The sequence below is a fragment of the Pristis pectinata genome, chromosome 39, assembly GCF_009764475.1.
Source record: "Pristis pectinata isolate sPriPec2 chromosome 39, sPriPec2.1.pri, whole genome shotgun sequence".
NCBI classification, from domain to species: domain Eukaryota; kingdom Metazoa; phylum Chordata; class Chondrichthyes; order Rhinopristiformes; family Pristidae; genus Pristis; species Pristis pectinata.
The window spans coordinates 3,898,421-3,918,929 of record NC_067442.1 but is presented as its reverse complement, the minus strand read 5'-3'; the positions used below and the strand labels follow the sequence as shown (position 1 = coordinate 3,918,929).

The following is a 20,509-nucleotide window of genomic DNA, read 5'->3' as shown; positions in this document are numbered from 1 at the left end:
TCACTCACCCTCTCCCACTGTCCCTGGTCTGCAAGCACAACAGCAAATACTTCACAGAGCCACACTGCACAGAGACAGGCTCTTCGGCCCATCTGCTCCCTGCCGGCCAAGATTCCCATTTGCCCATGTTTGGCCCATGTCCCTCTCAACCTTTCCCGTCCATGTATCTATCCAAGTACCAGTTAATGTACCTCACCCACTTCCTCTGGCAGCTCGTTCCACATACGGACCACCCTCTTGGTGAAAAAGTTGCCCCTCAGGTTCCTGTTAAATCTCTTTCCCCTCTCACCTTAAACCTGTGCCCTCTAGTTCTTGATTCCCCAACCCTGGGGGAAAATGACTGTGCGCATTCACCCTATCAATGCCCCTCGTGATTTTATGCACGTCTATGAGATCACCCCTGAGCCCCTAATGAATAAAGTTCCAACCTGCCCAACCTCTCTCTGTAACTCAGTCCCTCGAGTCCCGGCAACGTCCTCGTAAATCTCCCTCTGTGCTCTCTCCAGCTTAAAGGCGTCTCTCCTACAGCAGGGCGACCAAAACCGAACACAATATTCCAAATGTGGCCCCACTAACGTTCTGTACCAACTGCAACGTAACGTCCCAACTCCTGTACTCGGTGCCCTGACTGATGAAAGTATGAAGGTCAAATGTGAGTCACCCATCGTTAAACCATTTCAGCTTTTCTGAATGATGTTACGTCCTCTTGGGTTATTGGCTGGCAAGTATTGGCCTAAAACTGCTTGACCAAGGGTCCCCTCTAAGTCCCGGCAATCCTTATAAACCTCTCGCACTACCTCGTACCTTCTCACACATTCTCTCCCCAGTTCCCTGACACCAGTGCCTTGAATTTCCTTCCACCAACCCATCCCCCCCACCCCATCACTCTTGTCTTTGAGAGAATTAACTTTGCATTGGGAGGGGGGGCAGGGGCGGTGGGGGAGAGTGGGGGCGAAACTCTGTCCCTTGCACCTGTAAGATCGCGAGTGCTTCCTAATCAATGGGTGGACCACAGAGAACTCATTGGGCAGATCTCGGTACCTTCTAACCAAACCCCCCCTCCTCCCCTCCCCACTCAACACGGGGTGGGAGGGACATCGACAGACCGTCCCCAGATACGCGCGGAATTCCGACTCGATATCGATAAGCTTGTGATTCCCGTTCCTCCCGCGTTATGCAGATTAATCGGTGTGTTCGATACTAAGCTTGACAACAACTGCAAAGTAGAGGCTGTAGTTGTATTTTAGGGGTGTGTCGACAAAGTGTATTGAAACTATAATAAAGTCGTTTAAATTTTAAAGTCAAGTTTATTGTCTCACACACACACACGCACTCACACGTCCATGTCTGCACAGGTACAATGAAAAAGATAAGATAAGGTTTCTTTATTAGTCACATGTACATTGAAACACACAATGAAATGCATCTTTTTGCGTCGAGTGTTCTGGGAACAGCCCGCAAGTGTCACCATGCTTCCGGCGCCAACATAGCACGCCCACAACTTCCTAACCCGTACGTCTTTGGAATGTGGGAGGAAACCGGAGCACCCGGAGGAGACCCACGCAGACACGGGGAGAACGTACAAACTCCTTACAGACAGCAGCCAGAATTGAACCCGGGTCGCTGGCGCTGTAATAGCGTCACGCTGATCACTACACTACCGTGCCTGACCTTTATGAAGTGTTAAAATGATCTGTACGATCAGTTTGCAAGACAAGTTTTTCACTGTACCTCGGTACAAGTGACAATAATAAACCAATTTACCAATGTTCAAATCAAAGTCAAATTTATTGTCAGACGCACAAGTCCATGTGTGCACGGGTGCAATGAAAAACTTACTTGCAGCAGCATCACAGGCACAGAGCGTCAGAGACACAACGTTCACAAGAAAAACATAAATTAAACATAAATTCTGCACAATTTTTACAAGAAAGAACACAATTAGAACAAAAAAAGTCCATTGCAATGCAAAGTGGTCCCAGTGTTGCTGTACTGAGGCAGTGATTAGGGTTGTGCCGGTCGGTTCAAGAACCCAATGGTTGAAGGGAAGTCGCTGTTCCTGAACCTGGTGGTGTGGGGACTTCAGGCTTCTGTACCTCCTGCCCGACGGGAGCTGCGAGAAGACGGCACGGCCCGGATGGTGGGGGGATCTTTGACGACGGACATTGCCTTCTTGAGGCAGCGCCTCCTGTAGATACCACCGACGGTGGGGGAGGGATGTGCCCGTGATGTATTGGGGCTGAGTTCACGACTCCCTGCAGCTTCTTACGTTCCTGCGCGTTCGAATCATCGTCCCAGACCGCGACGCAACCAGTCAGGACACTTCCAACGGGACATCTGTAGAAGTTTGTTAGAGTGTTCAGTGAGGAATTGACTGTAGACTTCAGGAAGGGGAAGTCGGGAGAACACACACCAGTCCTCACTGAGGGGTCAGCGGTGGAAAGGGGGAGCAGCTTCAAGTTCCTGGGCACCGACATCTCCGAGGATCTATCCTGGGCCCAACACATTGACGCAATCATGAAGAAGGCACGCCGGGGGCTCTACTTCATTAGGAGATTGAGGAGATTCGGGAGGTCACCAAAGACTCTACAGATGTACGGCGGAGAGTGTTCTGACTGGTTTCATCACCGTCTGGTACAGAGGATCCAATGCACAGGATCGCAAGAGGCTGCAGAATGTTGTAAACTCAGCCCAGCTCCATCACGGGCACAACCCTCCCCACTGTGATAAGACTATTGAACAGTTCCCTTATACAATGAGATGGACTCTGACCTCACGATCTACCTTGTTGTGACCTTGCACCTTATTGCACTGCACTTTCTCTGTAGCTGTGACACTTTACTTTGTACTGTTATTGTTTTTACCTGTACTACATCAATGCACTCTGTACTAACCCAATGTAACTGCACTGTGTAATGAATTGACCTGTACGATCGGTACGCAAGACAAGTTTTTCACTGGACCTCGGTACATGTGACAATAATAAACCAATACCAATACCCACCATCGAGAACATCTTCAAGAGTCGGTGCCTCAAGAAGGCAGCGTCTGTCGCTGAGGACCCTCACCACCCAGGACACGCTCTCTTCTCGTTACTACCATCGGGGAGGAGGTACAGGAGCCTGAAGACCCACACTCAACAATTCAGGTACAGCTTCTTCCTCTCTGCCATCAGATTCCTGAACGGTGCATGAACCCGTGAACACTCCCTTGTTATTCCTTTTTATTTGCAATATTTCTTTTTGTAGTTCATAGATTTTTGTCTTGCACTGTCCTACTGCCGCGAAACAACACATTTCACGTTATATCTGTGGTAATAAACCTGATTCTGATTAGAGGGCACAGGTTTAAGGTGAGAGGGGAAAGATTTAAAGGGGACCCGAGGGGGAACTTCTCCACACAGAGGGTGGTCCGTATATGGAACGAGCTGCCAGAGGAAGTGGGTGAGGCAGGTACATTAACAACATTTAAAAGACGTTTGGACAGGGATAGGAAAGGTTTAGAGTTTCACCTTGCAGAGTCGGGAGTTGGAAGCGAGATTTGGAGCGGGAGATTTGTAGAGAGCTGAGTCTCTGTGCGTGTGCTTGGGAGTTTCACCTTGCAGGAGGCTAAAGGAGGCACATTTGTAAATTGTTACTGGTTGACTGGCTGATTAACAGCAGCCAATAAAAGGAAGGTAGGTATCAGCGGAGCGGCCATTGTGTGAGTGGGCCAGGGTTAGAGTGCAGCGCTTGTGGCTTTGGCTCAAGAGGCTTCAGCGAGAGGATGCAGAGGCTAAGGTAGGTCTCTGGTTTCTTTCTTTCCTTGGTCATTCCTTTAGTGCCAGGACAGAGCAGTGGGAATGGCTCCGGGGTCAGTGGTGTGTTCAGCTTGTGAGACGTGGGAGTTCTGGGAGACATCCAGTCTCCCTGATAACTACATCTGCACGAGGTGCGTCCAGCTGCAGTTCCTTACAGACCGTGTTAGGGAACTGGAGCTGCAGCTGGATGACCTTCGGCTCCTACGGGAGAACGAGCAGTACATAGACAAGAGCTACAGGGAGGCAGTCACTCCGAAGCTGCAGGAGGGAGGTAGGTGGGTGACCGTCAGGAGAAGGACGGAGAATAGGCAGGTAGTGCAGAGCACCCCTGTGGTCGTTCCCCTCAATAATAGGTATACTGCTTTGGATACTGTTGGGGGGGACGACCTACCAGGGGAAACCCGCAGTGACCAGGTCTCCGGCACTGAGACGGGTCGTGTGGTGCAGAAGGGAAGGGGGGAGAAGACACGGGCGGTAGTGATAGGGCATTCCATAGTAAGGGGGGCAGACAGGAGATTCTGTGGACGTGAAAGAGACTCCCGGATGGTATGTTGCCTCCCCGGTGCCAGGGTCAGGGACGCCTCAGATCGGGTCCCCAGCATTCTGAAGGGGAGGGTGAACAGCCAGAGGTCGTGGTAGATATTGGTACCAATGACATAGGTCGGAAAAGAGCTGAGGTCCCGAAGAGGAAATATAGGGAGCTGGGTAGGAAGCTGAAAAGCAGGACCTCAAGGACAGTAATCTCTGGATTGCTGCCTGTGCCACACGCCAGTGAGGGTAAGAATAGGTTGATTTGGCAGATGAATGCGTGGCTGAGGAATTGGTGCAGGGGGCAGGGTTTCAGATTTGTCGATCATTGGGGTCTCTTCTGGGGAAGGTACGACCTGTACAAAAGGGACGGCTTACACCTGAACTGGAGGGGGAACCAATCTTCCTCCGGGCAGGTTTGCTAGAACTGTTGGGGAAGGTTTAAACTAGTTTTCAGGGAGGGTGGGAACTAGAGCGATAGGTCAGAGCTTTAGTGTACAAGTAGATGCAGAAAGTAGAAAGGAGAAGCAGTTGAAAGGGCAAAATTGCAGTCAGTTGGATGGGCTGAAGGGCGTCTACTTTAATGCAAGAAGTATCAGGAACAAGGCTGATGAACTTAGAGCGTGGGTAAGTACGAGGAACTATGACGTGGTGGCCATTACAGAGACTTGGCTGTCACAAGGGCAGGAATGGTTGCTGGATATTCCGGGGTTTAGATGTTTCAAAAGGGACAGGGACGGAGGTAAACGAGGTGGGGGAGTGGGTTTGCTGATCAGGGACAGTGTCACAGCTGCAGAAAGGGAGGATGTCCTGGAGGGATTGTCCACTGAGTCAGTGTGGGTGGAACTCAGAAACAGGAAGGGAGCGATCACTCTATTGGGAGTGTTCTACAAACCCCACCCAATAGCAGCAGAGACACTGAGGAGCAGATCGGGAGGCAGATTTTGGAGAGGTGCAAAAATAACAGGGTTTTTGTCATGGGTGATTTCAACTTCCCCAATATTGGTTGGCACCTCCTTAGTGTAAAGGGGATAGATGGGGCAGAGTTTGTTAGGAGTGTCCAGGGAGGATTCCTGACACAGTGTGTGGACAGGCCGACTAGAGGAGAGGCCGTACTGGACCTGGTATTCGGCAATGAGCCTGATCGGGTTTCAGATCTCTCAGTGGGAGAGCATTTTGGAGACAATGACCATAAATCCTTGACCTTTACCATAGCCTTGGAGAGGGATAGGAGCAGACGATATGGGAAAGTATTTAACTGGGGGAGGGGGAATTATGAAGCAATTAGGCAGGAACTTGGGAGGGTAAGTTGGGAACAGATGTTCTTGGGGAAGTGCACAGCGGAAATGTGGAGGTTGTTTAGGGAGTACTTGCATGGGCTTCTGGATAGGTTTGTCCCATGAGGCAGGGTAAGGATGGTCGAGTGAAGGAACCGTGGTTGACACGAGATGTAGAACATCTTGTCAAGAGGAAGAAAGAAGCTTACCTGAGGTTTAGAAAGCATGGATCAGACAGGGCTCTGGAGAGTTACACGGTAGCCAGGAGGGAGCTTAAGACTGGACTTAGGAGAGCTAGAAGGGGGCATGAGGAGGCCTTAACGAGTAGGATCGAGGAAAACCCCAAGGCATTCTACACGTATGTGGAGAATAGGAGGATGACTAGAGTGAGGGGAGGACCGATCAGGGATGAAAGAGGAAACGTGCCTGGAGTGGGAAGAGGTAGGGGAGGTCTTTAATGAATACTTTGCTTCAGTATTCACCAGTGAGAGAGACCTTGACGTTTGTGAGAATGACGTACGACAGACTGATATGCTGGGGCATGTCGATGTGAAGAAAGAAGATGTGCTGGAACTTTTGAAAAAAGATAAGTCACCGGGGCCGGACAGGATATATCCAAGGTTATAACGGGAAGCGAGGGAAGAGATTGCTGCACCTTTGGCGACGATCTTTACGTTCTCACTGGCCACAGGAGTAGTGCCAGATGATTGGAGGGTGGCAAATGTTGTTCTTTCATTCAAGAAAGGGAGGAGGGATAACCCTGGGAATTATAGGCCAGTGAGTCTTCCTTCAGTGGTGGGCAAATTACTGGAGAAGATTCTTAGAGACAGGATTTATGGGCATTTGGAGAAGCATAGGCTGATTAGGGACAGTCAGCATGGCTTTGTGAGGGGCAGGTCGTGCCTCACGAGCCTGATTGAATTCTTTGAGGATGTGACAAAGCTCATTGATGAAGGTAGAGCAGTGGATGTAGTGTACATGGATTTCAGTAAGGCGTTTGATAAGGTTCCTCATGGAAGGCTGATTCAGAAACTCAGGAGGCATGGGTTCCAGGGAAACTTGGCTGTGTGGATTCAGAATTGGCTCGCCCATAGAAGACGGAGGGTGGTGGTAGATGGAGCGTATTCTGGCTGGAGGATGGTGACCAGTGGTGTTCCGCAGGGATCTGTTCTGGGACCCCTGCTCTTTGTGATTTTTATATATGACTTGGATGAGGATGTGGAAGGGTGGGTTAGTAAGTTTGCAGATGACACAAAAGTTGGTGGTGTAGATAGTGTAGCAGGTTGCTGTAGGTTACAACAGGACATTGATAGGATGCAGAGCTGGGCTGAGAAGTGGCAGATGCAGTTCAACCCGGATAAGTGTGAAGTGATGCACTTTGGGAGATTGAACTCAAAGGCAGAATACAAGGTTAATGGCAGGACTCTTAGCAGTGTGGAGGAACAGAGGGATCTTGGGGTCCACGTCCATAGATCCCTCAAGGTTGCCATGCAGGTCAATAGGTTTGTTAAGAAGGCGTATGGAGTGTTGGCCTTCATTAGTCGGGAAAATGATTTCAAGAGCCGTGAGGTGATGTTGCAGCTCTATAGAACTCTGGTCAGACCACACTTGGAGTATTGTGTTCAGTTCTGGTCGCCTCATTATAGGAAGGATGTGGAAGCTTTAGAGAGGGTGCAGAGATTTACCAGGATGCTGCCTGGATTGGAGAGCATGTCATGAGGATAGGTTGAGCGAGCTGGGGCTTTTCTCTTTGGAGAGGAGGAGGATGAGAGGTGACTTGATAGAGGTGTACAAGATGATAAGAGGCATAGATCGAGTGGACAGTCAGAGACTTTTTCCCAGGGCGACAATGGCTAACACGAGGGGACATAATTTGAAGGTGATTGGAGGAAGGTATAAGGGGGATATCAGGGGTAAGTTTTTTACACAGAGAGTGGTGGGTGCGTGGAACGCACTGCCGGCAAAGGTTGTGGGGGCAGATACATTACGGACATTTAAGAGACTCATGAATGATAGAGAAATGGGGGGCTATGTGGGAGGGAAGGGTTAGATAGATCTTGGAGCAGGATAAAATGTCGGCACAACATTGTGGGCCGAAGGGCCTGTACTGTGCTGTAATGTTCTATGTTCCAGGAATATGGGACAAATGCCAGCAAATGGGACTAGCTTAGGTGGGAATCTCGGCCGGCATGGACCAGTTGGGCCGAAGGGCCTCTTCCTGCTCTCTGTGACTCTATGAATCAGAGGCACAGTCTTGGGATCAGGGATGGGACTGGGTCAATGAGGAATTTCACAATGCCAGAAAGGGGGCGGTGCACATGCTCCTGGCTACATCAACGGTGCTGAGGTCGAGAGGGTTGAGAGCTTCAAGTTCCTGGGAGTGAACATCACCAACAGCCTGTCCTGGTCAAATCACGTAGACGCCACGGCCAAGAAAGCTCACCAGCGCCTCTACTTCCTCAGGAGGCCAAAGAACTTCGGTTTGTCCCCTTTGACACTCACCAACTTTTACCGCTGCACCATAGAAAGCATCCTATCTGGATGTATCACGGCTTGGTACAGCAACTGTTCTGCCCAGTGTTACGGACTCGGTGAAAGTCCCTTCAAGATAGAGTGTGTGTGTGTGGGGCGTGCTTACGTCAACAGAAGATAAAGGACGTAATGACATTGTTGAAGAAGTCAGAAGAAGAAGAGAGAGAGAGAGAGAAGGGAGAGAGACACCAGCCTGCTAGTTTTCTCTATCAATGGATGAGAAACAATAACTGTGTTTGCCACTGAAATCCATGTATGGAAGTTGGAAGTAATCCGGTGGAGTTCACTTTGTTGCTGACCTGTAGAAGAAAACAGGTATTTGTGTGTGTGGACGACCACGGTTTGGATGCTTTTCGGGGTGAGGAAGTCACTACCGAGTAAACACTGAAGAGTCGTTTGGGTTCCATCGTGGAACATTTGGACTTCGTAAATACTCTCTACGTTTCTCTACATCTACATCTTATCTTCAGACAACGGTGGTTGTTGAAGAAGCCCTTGCTCATGTTTCACCTTATGGCTTGCGGAACTGAACTTTAGGAACCATTCCTGGAGTTGGGACTTTGCCACACACACACGAGGAGTTTAGTTTTTGGGGTTAATGTTCAAGGTTTAACATTTTTGAATTTCTAACATACTAACATTTTTACTTCTATTTTTCGTATTATCATAAGTAGTGATTAATAAAATAGTTTTTAACACCGAATCATGACTCGGTGTGTTTCTTTTGTTGCTGGTTCGTAACACCAGGACCGCAAGAAACTGCAGAGAGTTGTGGACACAGCCCAGCGCATCACAGACACCAGCCTCCCCTCCCTGGACTCTGTCTTTACCTCTCGCTGTCTTGGTGAAGCAGTCAGCATAATCAAAGTCCCCACCCACCTGGGTCATTCTCTCTTCTCTTCTCTTCCATCGGGTAGGAGATACAGGAGCCTGAGGACACGTACCACCAGGCTCAAGGACAGCTTCTACCCCACTGTGATAAGACTATTGAACGGTTCCCTTATACAATGAGATGGACTCTGACCTCACGATCTACCTTGTTGTGACCTTGCACCTTATTGCACTGCACTTTCTCTGTAGCTATGACACTTTACTCTGTACTGTTATTGTTTTTACCTGTACTACATCAATGCACTCTGTACTAACTCAATGTAACTGCACTGTGTAATGAATTGACCTGTATGATCGGTTTGCAAGACAAGTTTTTCACTGTACCACAGTACAATAATAAACCAATACCAAGATCTGGGAAGTTTCAGCAAGGCAAAGTGTAGAGTGAGCTGCTTTTGTGTTCAAGGAAATACAGAGATATGGTTCAGAGGGAGTTCGCAGCACTAATGCCTGGAGTAGGTGTGTGTATCTACGATGTCATTTCGGACAGGCTGGGATTATATCTGCCAGGCCTTATAAGAGAGTGACAAAATCCGAGGGCTATCGACAGGGAAGGCGTAGAGAGGTGGGTCCCTATCCTGGGAGAGCACAGATCCAGGGGAGTCACTGTTGAGAGATGGGCGGGAGGGTGTCACTCAGTTAGATGGAGATGTGTGGTGATTTTCTCTCCCTCTCTCTGTCAGAGGGATGCAGGTCTTTGGAAACTCCTTCCTCAAAGGTCTCTGGAACCAGTCGGCGGATGTGTCTCAGGCAGAGGGAGAGCGGTCCTTGATCAGCGAGGGGGTGAAAGGTTATCGGGGATCAGAGGGACCCTGTCTCCATGACCCCCTCCGGCCCCTGCACCCCTCCCCGACTCTGTGACCCCCCTCCGGCCCCCGTGCACAGTTCCAGTCTCCATATCCCTGGACTGGACAACCACATAATATGTCAACTTACTGCACAGAGAGAGGGGGAGAGAGGGGGAGGGAGAGAGAGAGAGAGTGGGGGGAGAGGGGTAGGGAGAGAGACATCGAGAGAGAAGAGGAGAGAGAAGAGGGGGGAGAGAGAGAGATGGAGCAAGGGGGAGAGAGGGGGAGATGGAGAGAGGGAGAGGAGGGAGAAGGAGAGAGAGAGGGAGAGAGAGAAAGTGAGAGAGAGCGAGAGTGCTTGTGACAGGAAGGTAGAGACTCTGCTGTCAACAGGAAGCGGAGAGCAGCACGACACACAGACGATGAGCTCTGAGGCTGTGGGGAGCAGACGGGGATCGCGTGCGGTGTGAAGGGCTCCGTCTCCCCACCGGATGCAGCTCGGAGCAGCTGCCGGAACATCTGAGAGGGGAGGGGAGCAGCAAGAGGCCATGTCCCGTGTCGGTAGCAACCACACCGGCGGGAAAGGGAGACGGCGCCCTGCCAATGGGGAGCTGCAGGTGTTTTAAATCCAACCTCAGGACCTCCGGGGTTGTAATCCCGGGATTACTCCCTGTCCCGTGTGTCAGTGTAGTGACAGGAAGGTCGGACAGATGGAGTGCGGGTGTGGGGAAGTGGGGGGAGCTTTAGGACCATTGGGATCTCTTCTGGGGTGGGGGTGACCTGTACCGGAGGGACCGGTAGCATCTGAACTGGAGGGAAACCAGTCTCCTTGTCGGGAGGTTGGCTATTGCCACTGGGGAGGGTGCAAACCAGTGAGTGGGACCCAAAATGACTGCAGTAGGTGCTCCCGGTGTGGTCTGACCCAGGGATACGGAGACTGGGAACTGTGCACGGTGCTCCCAGTGTGGTCTGACCCAGGGATACGGAGACCGGAACTGTGCACGGTGCTCCCGGTGTGGTCTGACCCGGGGATACAGAGACTGGACTATGCACGGTGCTCCCGGTGTGGGTCTGACCCGGGGATACAGAGACTGGACTGTGCATTGTGCTCCCGGTGTGGTCTGACCCCAGGGGTATGGGATATAGAGACATCCAGTGCAAAGAGCACACAGAGACAGGTTGGGAGGCAAGAAAGAGGTGGTCAATTTAACTATATCTCCTTTAATTCAAGGAACCTCGCAGGAAGGATGGTTGAGCTGAGAGCAGGGGTCAGCATATTGTTGCAATCGCAGAAGCATGATTAAGTGAATGCGTCAATGTTCCGGGGGAGACAAGGTTCATGCGTAGCCGAGGGGGACACACAAGGGGAGGAGGTGTTGCACTCTTGATCCCTCTGCACCTCTCCCCCTATCTGTCCCCATCTCTCTCTCCCTCCCCTTCACTCTCCCCCTCTCCCCCTCTCCCCTCTCCCCCTCCCCTCCCCCTCACCCTCTCTCCCCCCGTCTCTCTCCTTCTGAGGAACGTTGGACGGCCCTTGGGCTGTACTCCTTGGAGTTCAGAAGAATGAAAGGGGAGCCTCATAGAAACATTTTGCATGTTAAAAGGCCTGGACAGAGTAGATGTGGCAAAGTTGTTTCCCATGGTCGGGGAGTCTAGTACAAGAGGGCACGACTTCAGGATTGAAGGGCGCCCATTCAGAACAGAGATGCGGAGAAATTTCTTCAGCCAGACAGCGGTGAATCTGTGGACAGGGGTGGGGAGGGGAAGGTCTGCTTGGTGGTGGGGTCCCGTTGGAGATGGTGGGTTACTTACCTGCACCTCCCTGTGCCCACCACCCCCCCCCACCCCACCCCAACCACGCCTCTTCTCTCCTTCCCTTTCCCAGCCCCTCTCTCTTTTTCCGACCCTTTTTCCCTCCTTACCTTTGACCCGTCCCCCGGGGGATCCGCTCTCCCCTCCTCCCCCGCACCTGCCCATCTCCATCTCTACCTGCATCTACCCATCACCACCCTGTGCCCACCCCCCCCCTCCCTCTGTTGTCTACCTATCACTGCTCTGCTTTTCCCTTCTATATATCGGGCTTCCCCCTTTTCCTATCTTCAGTCCTGAAGAAGGGTCCTGACCCGAAACGTCGACCGCCTGCTTTTCTCCACGGATGCTGCCCGACCTGCTGAGTCCCTCCAGCATCACCGTGTTTTTCATCTGGATTCCAGCATCTACAGTCCTTTGTTTCTCAAGCCGTCCCCTTATAATACCTTCCAAACCCCTTAACTGAGTACTTTTCCATGGTACTTAGCACATCACCCGGAGGCGTCAGGTTTTGTAGAACACGTCTTTCACCAGTCCCGTTATCTACTCTCGGGGATGGGTATCAGGACCCCGATACGTTCTCAAAACATCGACCGCATTCCGAGCTGACACCATTTTGCCTCGTGCACTTTTACACACTCTAGGGAGGAACCAAATATGACGTCTGGAAAACGTAACCCTCTCCTTACGATAGTATTGGAACTGGTTTATTATTGACACTTCTCGAAAAACTTGTCTCGCAAACCGTTCATACAGATCAATTCATTACACAGTGCATCGAGGTAGCACAGGGTAAAACAGTAACAGGATGCAGGGTAAAGTGTCGCAGACAGAGGATTTAAATCTAAAAGAGTAGAATGATTGTTGTAAAAGTGATGAGAAGATCTGCAGGGAGCAGATTGCAACGAGTTGCCATGGTTTCAGCGCCATCTTGGGTCAAATGTCAACCTTATCGTACTAGGGGACCGTTCAATAGACTAGTAACGGCGGGGTAGAAGCTGTCCTTGCGCCTGGTGGTACGTGCTTTCAGGCTTTTGTATCTTCTGCCCGATGGGAGAGGGGAGAAGAGAGAATGTCTGTGATGTACCGCAGGGACCAGTGCTGGGACACATCAGGGTGGGGAACCATCACTGCACGCAGTCCTCCCACTGGGCCCTGACCGGTGCTGTATAAAGTTGTATCGTAACTTCCCTGCTCCTGTATTCCATGCCCCAACTAATGAAGGCAAGTCTCCCGTCTGCCTTCTTCACCACCTACCTGTGCTGGTACCTTTAGGGATCCTTCTGCTTGTACACTGAAGTCCCTCTGCTCCTCTGTACTACCCAGGGCCCAACCATTCACGGCACATGTGATATACTTATCAGACCTCCCAAAGTGCATCAGCTCACACTTTTCCAGATTAAACTCCATCTGCCACTGCTCTGCCCACCTTACCCACTGACCTTGATCATCCTTTAGCCCCCGTCGCTCCCAACAGCACCACCAATTTCCATGTGATCTGCAAATTTACCAACCATACTTCCTTCATTGACGTCCAAATCATTGCTGTATTTTGGGAACACTGATTTTTTTGGTTTATTATTGCCACAGGTACCGAGGCACAGTGAAAAACTTTGTGTGCCGTCCATACGGATCATTTCATTACACAGTGCATCGAGGTAGTACAGGGTAAAACAATCACAGAATGCAGAATGAAGTGTCACAGTTACAGAGAAAGTGCAGTGCAGGCAGACAATAAGGCGCAAGGCCATGATGAGGTAGATTGTGAGGTCAAGAGTCCATGAATGCACTGTGCAATGAATTGACCTGTACGATCGGTATGCAAGACAAGTTTTTCACTGTACCTCGGTACAAGTGACAACAATATTCCAATTCTAATCTTATCATAATAGAGAACCATTCAATAGACTCATTGAAGCTGTCCTTGAGCCTGGTGGTACGTGCTTACGGGCTTTTGTATCTTCTGCCCAATGGGAGAGAGGAGAAGAGAGAATGTCCGGGGTGGGTGGGGGTCTTTCATTATGTTGGCTGCTTTACCGAGGCAGCAGAAAGTGTAGACAGAGTCAGTGGAGGTGAGGCTGGTTCTTTTTGAGGGGGTCCTATCCCACTGAGGGTACATCCGTGGCTGGGTGTCCCTGGAGAAGGAAAACATGGTGTCCACGGGTACCTTAAAGAGAACTTCTGGGACTCGGAGTCACCCAAGAGAACTGGGGTTTGTCCTGGGAAGCATTTCAATCCAAAATTGTCTATCCAAATTGTTATCGAGTGCAGTTCTGGTCACCCCCGTTACAGGAAGGGTGTGGGGGGCTTTGGAGATGGTGCAGGAGAGGTTCACCAGGACGCTGCCTGGATTAGAGGGCATGAGCTATAAGAGAGGTTGGACAAACTTGGGTTGTTTTCTCTGGAACGGTGGAGGCTGAGGGAGACCTGATAGAGGTTTATAAGATTATGAAAAGGCACAGATAGAGTAGACAGCTGGGATCTTTCCCCCCCAGGGTCGAAAAATCAAGTACAAGTGGGTATGCATTTAAGGTGAGGGGGAAAGTTAATGACAGGACTCTTAACAGCCTGATGTACAGAGGGATCTTGGGGTCCAAGTCCACGGCTCCCTGAAAGGCAGGCATGGTAGGGTAGCGGTTAGTGTAACGCTATTACAGCGCCAGTGACCCGGGTTCAATTCTGGCCGCTGTCTGTAAGGAGTTTGTACGTTCTCCCTGTGTGTCTGCGTGGGTTTCCTCTGGGTGCTCCGGTTTCCTCCCACATTCCAAAGACATACGGGTTAGGAAGTTGTGGCGTGCTACGTTGGCGCAGGAAACGTGGCGACACTTGCGGGCTGCCCCCAGAAACACTCGACGCAAAAAGATGCATTTCACTGTGTGTTTCGATGTACATGTGACTAATCAAAAGATCTTAGAGATAAGTGGCAGCACAAGTCGGCAGGACGGTAAAGAAGGTGTACGGCACACTCGCCTTCATCAGTCAGGGCATCGAGTACAAGAGTCAGGAAGTCATATTGCAGCTGTATAAAACTCTGGTCGCCCCGTCACAGGAAGGGTGTGGGGGCATTGGAGAGGGCGCAGGAGATTCTCACCAGGACGCTTCCTGGATTAGAGAGCGTGAGCTAAAAGGAGAGGTTGGACAAACTTGGATTGTTTTCTCTGGAGCAGTGGAGGCTGAGGGGAGACCTTCAGAGATTTGTAAGGTTACGAGAGGCACAGATAGAGTAGACAGCCGGTACCTTTTCCCCAGGAAATGTCTAATACCAGAGGGCGTGCATTTAAGGTGAGAGGGGGTGAGTCCAAAGGAGATGTGCGGGGCAGGTTTTTTTACACAGAGAGCGGTGGGTGCCTGGAATGTGCTGCCAGGGGTGGGGGTGGAGGCAGATACGATAGAGGGGGTTGACGCTGTTAGATGTGTAGGGAATGGAGGGATATGGACCGTGTGCAGGCAGAAGGGATTTAGTTTAATTCTGCGTTGTGTACGGCACAGACATTGTGGGCCAAAGGGCCTGTTCCTGTGCTGGACTGTTGCTGATACTGAAAAGAACTGGGGCAAGTGCTTGCAAATTAGGAGGTCTGAGTGAGTGGTGGGGTAGGATTAATGGGCTGAGTGGTCCCGCCAACGTTTCCCCTTTGCTCTGTGTTGCAGGGAGCAGGGGAGCCCAAGATGGTGAGGCTCCTTCCGCCGGTGTACCTGCTTCTGCTGGGTGCCCGGCTCGTCCACTGCTTCTTCCCGATCTTAGGCATGGAGAGTAGGACACATTACAACATCACCGAGACTGCAACGCTCCAGGCCGTCCTCAAGGTTCTCCAGGAGATTCCCAGTCCGGAAGGGAACATCGTGCCAGCTGGGACCTTCCGAACCGATGTGAGTGAGGGAGGGTCAATCCAAGATAGTCCTTGGGAGCGAGGGGGGAAGGTGGGGGAGCGTGGAGCGGGAATTACACAGAGGGATTCTGTGTTTGGTTTGTCCGAGCTGTTTCCGAGCATTCACTAGAGGAGGGGACGTTATTGGGAATGTCGTCAACAATTGTCCAATCCGGAGTGCACGGTGTATCCCAGTGCGGTCTGACCCAGGGATACGGAGACCGGGAACTGTGCACGGTGCTCCCGGTGTGGTCTGACCCAGGGATACAGAGACCGGGAACTGTGCACGGTGCTCCCGGTGTGGGTCTGACCCAGGGATACAGAGACCGGGAACTGTGCACGGTGCTCCCAGTGTGGTCTGACCCAGGGATACAGAGACCGGGAACTGTGCACGGTGCTCCCGGTGTGGGTCTGACCCAGGGATACAGAGACCGGGAACTGTGCACGGTGCTCCCGGTGTGGTCTGACCCAGGGATACAGAGACTGGAAACGTGCACGGTGCTCCCGGTGTGGGTCTGACCCGGGAGGAGAACGCTGATACGAGACTTTGCCTCCACAGGGCAGTGACCTGACGGCAGAGAGACTCTTCGCCGCATATTACGGGAAGCCGGTGTCCGGGTGGCGATTCACCCTCGCGATCCTGGAGATGGGGTTGGCGAACGGCATGGTGGACGCGCTCTACATGCTGGACAGCAGGAGGCACTTCGATTCAGAGACCTTTCTGGAGGGCAAGGAGTTGTTGCTGAGGGGCAAGGCCAGTGTGGTGCGGAGAATCCTGGCGGGCAAGCACTCCTCCGCCCGCATCAGCATGGGAGCCGCGCTCCACACTCTGCAGGTGGGTCGCTGCCCTCTGAGGGGGGAGCGCTGTGGGAGGGGCGGTGAGGAGGGAGCGCTGTGGGAGGGGTGGTGAGGAGGGAGCGCTGTGGGAGGGGCGGTGAGGAGGGAGCGCTGCCCCATTAAAGTCACCGTGTGTGTTGTGATTTTGAAGTGGTATCCAAGATTCCCCGTAAACAAAGATGAAAAGAATTTAATTTTAATTCACTTGAACACCCACCACTGATGGGTCACCGACGCGCTTCCCCCCGTCACCCTGTGACCTCTTCCCTTTGGATTTTCTGTCAGGATTTCTACAGCCACAGCAACTGGCTGGAACTCGGATATGAAACTCCCAACAGCACCTCATCAAACCCAAGCAGCCGATCGGGAATATCGCAGGTGAGGTGGTCACGGCGCATGGGCTGGACGCTGACGTTGATGGTGACTGCCTGCCGTGTCCTCTCCGGGTCAGGGGACGACTCTGTCTCCCTACTCTTTGCAAAGGTCTTCCCAAGAGTTCGAAAGAACGGGAACTGCCGATGAACTGGAACCCCTCCCACCACGTCCCAACCAGGAAGACTTGTCGAAAATGCTTCCTCGGTTATTTTTATTTTGGGATGGGCCAGCACTCATTGCCCGTCCTGAATGGACCGTGCGTAGGTTTAAGAGTCCACAAGTTGACAAGCAATGGGATTTCTCCCAGTTTGGGAGCACCGTGCACAGTTCCCAGTCTCCATATCCCTGGGTCAGACCCACACCAGGAGCACCGTGCACAGTTCCCGGTCTCCGTATCCTGGGTCAGACCCACACTGGGAGCACCGTGCACAGTTCCCGGTCTCCGTATCCCTGGGTCAGACCCACACCGGGGAGCACCGTGCACAGTTCCGGTCTCCGTATCCCTGGGTCAGACCCTCACTGGGAGCACCGTGCACAGTTCCGGTCTCTATATCCCATGTACTTGTACTCCTAGGTCCCTCTGTTCCACAACACTTCTCAGGGCCCTGCCACTCACTGTGAAAGTCCTACCTGGATATCTTTCCAAAATGCAACACCTTGCACTTATCCAAATTAAACTGTGTTTGCCATTCCTTGGCCCACTGACCCAACTGAACAACATCCCAATGTAATATTAGATCACTTTCTTCAATATCCACTGCATGACCTTTCTTAGTGTCATCTGCAAACTTACTAACCGTTCAAGTGTACATGGACTTGGAGAAGACGATTCCTTCGGTGGGAGAGTCTGGGATCCAAGGGCACAGCCTCAGAACTGAGACGAGGAGGAATTTCTTCAGCCAGAGGGCGGTGAATCTGTGGGATTTGTTGCCACTTGGTGTGGAGACCAAGTCATTGGGTGTATTTAAGGCAGAGATGGATAGGTTCTGGATCGCTGAGGGGGGTGGTGTTGAGGGTTACGGGGGGAGCAGGCCAGGAGAATGGGGTTGAGAAAACTCAGCCATGATTGAATGGCGGAGCAGACTCGATGGGCTGAATGGCCTCATTCTGCTCCTATCCTTTCTGGTCTCATTCCGGGCTCCCTCCCGACCTTCCGATGAGGTGTTCAGTGGGGGGTGGAGGGTTCTCCATCTCCCAGCTTCTCTTGAGATGCTTGCCCCCGACACCTCCCGCCCTGCCCTAGAACCTCTTCGCTCCCCCCTTGGGCAGAGGATTCGGAAGCCGGAACGACGGGATGAAGGGAATTGGCGGTGGGGAGGGGGGCGGCGAGGGTGGGAAGGTGGGTGGAGAAGGGTAGGCAGTGGTGGGGGGAGCTCAGATGACTGGGGGCAGAGGTTGCAGGCAAAGGACCCTGTGTTCTTCCCGGCGTAGAGAAGGGCTGTCCGACCTGCAAGGACTGTGCGGACCCGGAATCCTGCCGGAACAACATCCTGCCCGACGTCCTCAGTCGGAAGATCATCACCACTGGCTATTTCAGTCTCAATCCGTTCAGCAGGCCCCGAGGTAAAGGGGGAGGGGCGCACAGCAAGATCCCAGGGAGAACGGTGACGGGGAGGGGTGTAAGGGCCGGGGTGGGGGTTCATGGAGATGGGGAGGGGTGTAGGGGAGGGAGGGGGTCACTGAGACGGGCAGGGGTGGTAGGGACTGGGGGGGGGTCACAGAGACGGGGAGGGGAGTAGGGGAGGGAGGGGTTCACAGAGGGGGTGTATGGGGAGGGAGGGGGGTCACAGGGAGGGGTGTAGGGGAGGGAGGGTGTCACAGAGATGGGGAGGGGAGTAGGGGAGGGAGGGGGTCACAGAGACGGGGAGGGGGTGTAGGGGAGGGAGGGGGTGACAGAGTCAGGGAGGGTTGTAGGGGAGGGAGGGGGGTGGTCACAGACGGTGAGGGGTGGAGGGGTAAGACGTCTCGTGGCGGCCCGGGAATGCTGTGAATTCCCGGGGATTTGCTCTCCACAGGCAAGTGCAGTCACGGTGGGTGGTTCGACCGGACGGAGCCCGGGATCGGTGGGATCAACAAGGACAACGCTGACCTCTCCGCACGGACACATCCACCTCCAGGCAGCTGCTGTCGCTACACAGGCCTCCCTCGAACTCTTCCTGGACATCCGCGATGCTGTCGGTGACAGAGCGTTCCTGCAGTAAGGACCCCTGGTCGCCTGGGATCACCAGGGATATCGAACCGGGACAGGGATGGGTGTCGGGGAGGGGAGGGGGTCACAGAGATGGGGAGGGGTGTAGGGGCCAGAGGGGGTCACGGAGATGGGGAGGGGTGTAGGGGGCTGGGGGGAGTCACAGACAGGGAGGGGTGTAGGGGAGTAGAGGGGGTCATAGAGACGGGGAGGGGTGTAGGGGGCCGGAGGGGGTCACAGAGACGGGGAGGGTGTAGGGACCAGAGGGGGTAACAGAGACGGGGAGGGTGTAGGGGCCGGAGGGGGGGTCACAGAGAACAGGGAGGGGTGTCCAGAGTGGGGTCACAGAGACGGGGAGGGGTGTAGGGGCCGGAGGGGGTAACAGAGACGGGGAGGGTGTAGGGGCCGGAGGGAGGGGGTGTCACGGAGACCTTCCTCTGTTTCCCCCGCAGGTTCCTGTGCGTGGACCCCCCCACTGGGATCTCCTTCGTCATGGATACCACAGGCAGTATGAATGGACAGCATCGAGGCCGCCAAGCAGAGGACCATCCACATCGTGCAGAGCACCCGCCGCTCCCGGTTCCAGCCCTCCTCCTACACCCTGGTCCCGTTCAACGATCCCGGTGAGATCTATCTCCCTCCTCCCACCCCCCCTCCTCCCTCCCCTCCCCTCCCTCCCCGAGGGAGTAAAGACCGAAGAGGCCCTCTCGCCCCCGGACCCCCTCTGCTCTTGGCCGGCGTCGAAGAGGGTTCCAGCGGTTTGTCCTGATGGGAACGTGGCAGGGAAAGATCCCACGGCCAGTTGACGGCTCGCCACCTCCTCCCTCTGGGCCCCCACCCCGTCCCACCCTCTTTTTCCCGCGCTTCACCTTCCTTCCCTCGCGGATCGCTTTGCCGGCCCCCCTCCCCCCCCCCCGAACCTCTGTTGCCCCCCAGCCCCCCCATCTGGATCCACCTATCACCTGCCGGCCCCTCTCCCCTCACCGGCTTCCTTTGGACCTGGTGAAGGGTCTTGATCCGAAACGTCAACTGTCCATTTCCTTCCACGGATGCTGCCCAACCCTCCATCTCCCCTTCCCCCTTTCCCCCATTCCCCCCTCCCCCTCCCCTTTCCCCCCTCCCCTTTCTCCTAAGACCTCTAGGATCCTCTGGCATCTTAGATTCACACAGCACAGAAACAGGCCCTTCAGCCCACTGGTCCGTGCCAGCCAAGATTCCCATCCAAGCCGGTCCCATTTACCCGCGTTTGGCCAAGTCCCTCTGAGCCTTTCCCATCCGTGGACTTGTCCAAGTGTCTTTTAAAACGTTGTTGATGTACCTGCTTTCACCCACTTCCTCTGGCAGCTCGTTCCACACACCCACCACCCTCTGGGTGAAAAAGTTGCCCCCTCAGGTTCCTATTAATCTCTCCCCCCTCTCACCTTAAACCTGTCCCTCTAGTTCTTGATTCCCCGACCCTGGGGGAAAAGACTGTGTGCATTCACCCTATCGATGCCCCTCATGGTTTTATACACCTCTGTAAGATCACCCCTGCCCTCCAGGGAATAAAGTCCCAACCTGCCCAACCTCTCTCCATAACTCAGTCCCTCAATCCCGGCAACATCCTCGTAAATCTCCCT

The 20,509-nt window shown here is 53.1% G+C and overlaps 1 protein-coding gene across 2 annotated transcripts in view; it reads left to right on the top strand.

Annotated features, from left to right (window-relative positions):
* The first annotated feature begins 10,303 nt into the window (after positions 1-10,303).
* LOC127587242 (von Willebrand factor A domain-containing protein 7-like) overlaps positions 10,304-20,509 on the top strand; it is a 15,283-nt gene continuing 5,077 nt past the window's right edge. The window contains exons 1-7 of one of the 2 annotated variants that reach the window (XM_052045509.1): positions 10,304-10,432; positions 15,273-15,491; positions 16,050-16,325; positions 16,613-16,705; positions 18,134-18,265; positions 18,718-18,899; positions 19,343-19,513. In XM_052045509.1, the coding sequence (XP_051901469.1) occupies positions 10,307-10,432; positions 15,273-15,491; positions 16,050-16,325; positions 16,613-16,705; positions 18,134-18,265; positions 18,718-18,899; positions 19,343-19,513 (1,199 nt within the window). In that variant the 5' untranslated portion in view covers positions 10,304-10,306. Of the gene's footprint in view, positions 10,433-14,698; positions 14,907-15,272; positions 15,492-16,049; positions 16,326-16,612; positions 16,706-18,133; positions 18,266-18,717; positions 18,900-19,342; positions 19,514-20,509 lie in introns of those variants that run through there. The other variant, XM_052045510.1, reaches the window with a different exon arrangement.